At 42.4% G+C, this 5905-nt stretch overlaps 1 protein-coding gene across 2 annotated transcripts in view; it reads left to right on the forward strand.

Annotated features, from left to right (window-relative positions):
* Positions 1–5905, forward strand: part of Sgk1 (serum/glucocorticoid regulated kinase 1) — a 124314-nt gene that overhangs the window by 86347 nt on the left and 32062 nt on the right. For both annotated transcript variants that reach the window (XM_031380570.1, XM_031380571.1), the window contains exon 3: positions 5083–5158. In XM_031380570.1, the coding sequence (XP_031236430.1) occupies positions 5083–5158 (76 nt within the window). The remainder of the gene's footprint in view (positions 1–5082; positions 5159–5905) is intronic.

A 5905-nucleotide genomic window follows, 5' to 3' on the forward strand; every position in this document is an offset into this window, starting at 1 on the left:
GGGTACATGCTAATAATTTACTGAATTATACTTGAATTTGTGCAAAGAATTTTCAAGGTATTAAGGGCTCTGTTTTTGTTTTTGTTTTTCAGACACATAGTATGTCATTGTGTCATAGAATACACTCTGGAAGATGCATTTGACAGATGTGCTGATGTGTCTAGTAGTAGCATAAGGTTTTTTGGGTTTTGTCTGTTTGCTTTGTTTTTGCAAAGAAGATGGGGAAAACAAAACAAATCAAACAAAAAGAGAATTGCAGCGTGGTAGCCAAAGGGGAGATGGGGAGTCACCTGTCACTGCCAGTCCTTTATGGGAAAGACGGAGGCATCTGCTATTCCATATTAACCCCACCCTGTGACACTCATTGTTGTAAAATTAGGAGGTTTGGTGTATCAGAAAAAAAAAAAAAAAAAAACCAGCCGACGGGTGGTAGTGCATGCCTTTAATCCCAGCACTTGGGAGGCAGAGGCAGGTGGATTTCTAAGTTCGAGGCAAGCCTGGTCTACAGAGTGAGTTCCAGGACAGCCAGGGCTATACAGAGAAACCCTGTTTCTGAACCCCCCACCCCCCAAAAAAAGTATCTCACATTGTAGCTCAAGCTAGCCTGGAACTCACTTTACATTCAAGATGGCCTCATTCTCATGCCAATCCTCTTGCCTCTGCCCTGTGAGGGCTCAAATGAATTGTAGACATGAGCTTTTAACAGCAAAGTTCTTCCATCAAAAGTTTCTCCTTCCTCACATCTTCCAGCCTCCTGTCATCACTAACCTGTATACATGTCTGATGTATGAGTATGGATGATGAAAACCCTGCCAACCACTGAAACCTACAACCTTATTCTACTCTTTATCCCACTTCTTCATTTGGCCATTCTTTCCAGTGAGGAAATTAAGGCTGAGATTAAGTACCATCCCCTAATGTCTGAATGTATGTGTGTGTGTGTGCATGCATGTACATGCTTAAGTGTAAGACAGTCTTAACTTTAACCCAGTCCATATCATTCTGAAGCCCACATCCCACTTGGATGTGTTTTTATTTGTTTGTTTGTTTTGTTTTTTGTTTTTTCGAGACAGGGTTTTCTCTGTCTGCCCTGGCTGTCCTGGAACTCACTCTGTAGACCAGGCTGGCCTCGAACTCAGAAATCTGCCTGCGTCTGCCTCCCAAGTGCTGGGATTAAAGGCGTGTGCCACCACCGCCTGGCTAGATGTGTTTTTAGCTACCATGTTCTGAGAGAAATGCAAGAAGCTTCTCTTACCAAGCTGCATGGCCAACACCACATCCCCCCACCTACCCACCTACCTGTGTCTCCAGTGCCTAGTCATTTCTTTCCTTTCAGCCTTTCTCCATCTATTGATGGAAAAGACCCAACTAAGTCATCTGTGATGTTCTAGACAGAGATACTGAGATTCTCTGATAGCATTAACTTTAGCAACCTTAATGGACTTTGAGTCCCACCAAATCAATGATTTGGTCGATAAACACACATTGATTGTTGTCTCCCTGAGTCGGACACAGTCTACAAACACCATACTGCAAGGAAATTTTACTTAAGAACTTAATCAAGTGCTGTGGAGTAGAAACCCAGAAGTTTGGTCCAGATACCTTGGCCTTCTGTCGATTCTCAATTGGAAATGCCAGTGCCTGCAGGCCCACACAGGAAATTTAAGTGGCTCAAGTAGAGTGAAGGTATAGATTTGGCTTAGTGTCAAGCACCCATTTTAGACATCTTAAAAAGCTGTCTTCTGGTTTCTGCTATGACTACAACGTACAAATGCAGATATGCCATCATTGATTACTGTGGTACTATTGAAAACAAGTATGTAAGAAAACAAGCTTTTATAGAGAATCACAACAAACAAACAACAATAAACCCCAAGCCCCTCACCTCATTGCCTAATACCTACTTGGAAACAGCATCAGGGAATAAATTCACAAGAGTGACAGTTGTCCCTCTGTCCACATTGTGCTGTGGCTCCAAGGATTTTCTCACTTTCCACCAGAAGAGATGGGTTACTCAACAACTGAATTAACTTGAGTACATTCCTGAGTCTTAAGAAACTAGAGTAAGTTCTTAGGTGATAGCTTGAAATATATAGTCAAGACTTGGATTCTGGGGACTGATCTATAGCGTAGAGGCAGAACACAGTTTGATCCTCAGCCCTGAAAACAAAAGAAATACTAGGCTGAACGGAAAACAATAGTAATGATAATTAATACATAATTATAGTAAAAGACTTAGACTCTAACTCTCAATTGATTATCACTGATATATTAATTTACGGTCATCCTGGACTATGAAAGCTAATTAAGTGACCAACTAGATAAAGAAATGGCAGCCAAGATAAGCTCGACTAGCTAATGGTAAGAACTCTGTAAACTGAACAGAAGGTAAATACAGGTTTAGAACAAATGCCCTGAGATATGTTTGGAATGTTCCATAGCAGCACATTTAAGAGTTCCATATGATAGTTACATTTCTTTCTTTGCCACCCTTAGTGTAGAGATCTCATTAAAGGAATCTTCTTCAAAGGAACCAAACTGCCCCTTAGAGGAGCAAAGTCCCAGGCACTTTGTATGTCTTTTGGTTTTGACTTCAGAGACAGGCATCCCATGAAGATGCTGCAGGATCCACAATGATGAATTTCTCACTTCTGTGGAGTGTCTACAGCTACAATGCATGGCTAATTAACCCTGACAGTGGGTATAATGATTCATGAGTTCATACTTAAACAGGCCTGCATGGGATTCATGAAGAATGGCCTGTTTATACTCATCTGCCACAAACACAGAGAACAAGGGAGTCTTGATGTCTCTGGCATGAACAGGAAATGCTCTCCCACATAAAAGACATTTTGAAAGCAAATAGTAATGTGGAATCATTCATAAACAAACAAGCTCCGCAAGAATAGCACTCTTGTATAAAGGTCATGGGGGGAGGGCAACGACAAGGTAGTTACAGCTGGTAGCATAGAGAGACAGTTTGCATATGGTAATTTTCCATATTAGTTTTTAAAGAATGAGAACTTTTTGCCGCTAAAGGGTGTAAGAAGTGGCGAATACCGTAGACTGTTCTTTACTCTTGTTAAGTTCGTATGTCTGTTAGGACATTTTAATTGCTCATGGATGTAAGATGCCACTGGTGGTCCTATCTGGGAGCTGTCCTTCAAAATCAGCACCTTATTTCAAGGACTAGACTAAAAGCTCTCAAGGAGAAGTTCATATTGCAGAAAGGATGTCTTCTAAGTCAGTGACCTCTGTAAAGAGACTTAACACCACTGACTAAAGGGAAGAGGGTCTATCAACCTGGAAAGGTTAGACACAATGACAATTTTCAAATAGTTGAGGTGCTGCTACATAAAGAAAAAGAAGTATAAAATGCTGTGTAAGCCCAGGAGGGAAGCCAACTCCAGGGTGGGTGATGTGCACCTGTAATCCCAGCACTTTAACGGGGTAGAGGCAGGCATTCAAGGCCAGACTGAGCAAGACCCTGATACAACAAACAAAGCAAATAACTGTGAACTGGAACCAGTGACCAAAGATTCAAAGATCCAGATCTCAGAATGTCCCATTAAAGAGGTTTCTATAAAATATATGAAGTCCATTTTACCATTAAGACATATTCCATTAAGTAAAGGCACATTTGAAATCTATACATCAAGAGAGTAGGACGTTGCTTCCCAAAATGCATCACTGCAGCTCCTTGGAAAACATGATAAGCAACCCAGGACAGAGGCAGGAGGATAACCGCAAGGGTGAGGCGAGCCTGAGCTGTACAGTGAGTCTCTGTCTCAACAGATGAGAATTTGTAAAATTTAGGATTATAAATTGAATCTGTACAAGAGTCTCTAAGTTAAATAGCAAGTATTACATATGCCCATATAAACTACTTAAGAATATAATGATACTACTGCAATTATGTCTTAGTTTCGTTTTTGTTACTACAAGAAAGTGTCTGCCAAAAGCTGTTTGGTAGAAAGGAATTTTTTAGGCTCAAAGTTTGAGAGTGCTCTCCATCAACATAGGCAAGCCCCGACAGCAGGGACCTGGTAGCTGGTCACTTTATATCCAGTTGAGAAGACAAAGAACTCCTGTGCTCAGCTCACTTTCTCATCTTTAGGAGTCCATAATCCCTCAGCCAGGGGAATGGTGCTGCCCACAGTGGGGGGTGGGGTGGGGTCTTCCAACTTCATGAACCTAATTGAGATATTCCCCCATGGGCATGTTCAAAAGCTCATCTCCCAGCTGGGTGTGGTGGCACACACCTTTAATCCCAGCACTTGGGAGGCAGAGACAGGCGGATTTCTGAGTTCGAGGCCAGCCTGGTCTACAGAGTGAGTTCCAGGACAGCCGGGGCTACACAGAGAAACCCTGTCTCGAAAAAACAAAAAAAAAAAACAAAAAACAAAAAAAAAAGAAAAGCTCATCTCCCAGGTGATTTTAGAGTCACCAAGTTGATGACTGGGGTTAACCTTTACAAATTACAAAAGAATTCTTTCATTTTACTTTTGTTTACAAATTATTACTTTTAGAGACAGTATTTCACTGTGTACTCCTGGCTAACCTGGAACTCACTATGCAGACCAAGCTGCCCTCAGACTCACAGAGATCCTCTTACTTCTGCCTCTTAAATGCTTTGATTAAAAGCATGTGCCACCATGCCCAGCTAGAATTTCTTTTGAAGTTCTCTTCATTACTATACATTTTCCCAGGCAATATTTACTAAAGTTACAGTTTCTGTTACAGACAGATCTAAAACAGCTTTTGTGTCGTCATTGTGACTCTCTGTAGCAGTTGTGCAGTCTGTGCATTGTGCATAGTACTGACAGAGGAGAGAGCAAAAATTATCTGCCAATTACTTATCTAGCTATTAGCCTGACAGCTGCCCTATCCTGGGGTGAGCAGCAGTCCCAGATTATGAAGGGTGAAAGGGTTTCCCACTCTACACGCAACACGCAGCTATGGCTCAGTATGCTGTTTGTATAAGCCTTACCTCTGGACTGTCCACGCTAGAACAACAGGCCTGGAAGCAGTGACGTGATGACTCGATTCTCACAGCGGTTCTTTTCCCTTTATGTTTTCAAGGTGAAAGAACCATGTAATCATGCCAACATCCTGACCAAGTCGGACCCAAGAACCTTCTGGACTAATGATGATTCAGGTATTATTAGATCCATGCACCCAGGTCCTGCCATGTGCGGGGTACATAATGTATTGTTTGCTTGCATGCTTGTGCCTAGCCTAATAAATAATTACAGTGGGATTAAATATTTACTTTATTCCCACAAATATCCCTTTATTATATCTCTTTACTTAGGTATCTGAGGTGTATGCACTCTCTGTATAGCTCTGTGGATTGCAAACTATATTCCAGAGCTGGGGAACTGAAGAGAGCTGTGTTTCCTAGAGTGACTGGGAAGATCAGTGGAATAATACAGGCAAATACATTAGCTCAAATGCGTTAGTGGACATGATGGTTCATGTTTCTAATCTCAGTACTCAGGAGGCTGAGTCAAGAGGATCAAGGCCAGCCTGGTATAAGAGCCTAAAATAAATCATATATTCAAGTCCTTAGAGGAGAGCAGGCAGTGACTGTGCTGTCAGTGGTCTGAAGCCAAGTAAGAGGAGTACTGCTCTGTGAGATGAGAGGAGCACTGCTCTGTGAGATGAGAGGAGCACTGCTCTGTGAGATGAGAGGAGCACTGCTCTGTGAGATGAGGGGAGAACTGTTCTGTGAGATGAGGGGAGCACTGCTCTGTGAGATGAGGGGAGCACTGCTCTGTGAGATGAGGGGAGCACTGCTCTGTGAGATGAGGGGAGCACTGATCTGTGAGATGAGGGGAGCACTGCTCTGTGAGATGAGAGGAGCACTGCTCTGTGAGATGAGAGGAGCACTGCTCTGTGAGAT

Source organism: Mastomys coucha, unplaced genomic scaffold, assembly GCF_008632895.1.
Source record: "Mastomys coucha isolate ucsf_1 unplaced genomic scaffold, UCSF_Mcou_1 pScaffold2, whole genome shotgun sequence".
NCBI lineage: Eukaryota > Metazoa > Chordata > Mammalia > Rodentia > Muridae > Mastomys > Mastomys coucha.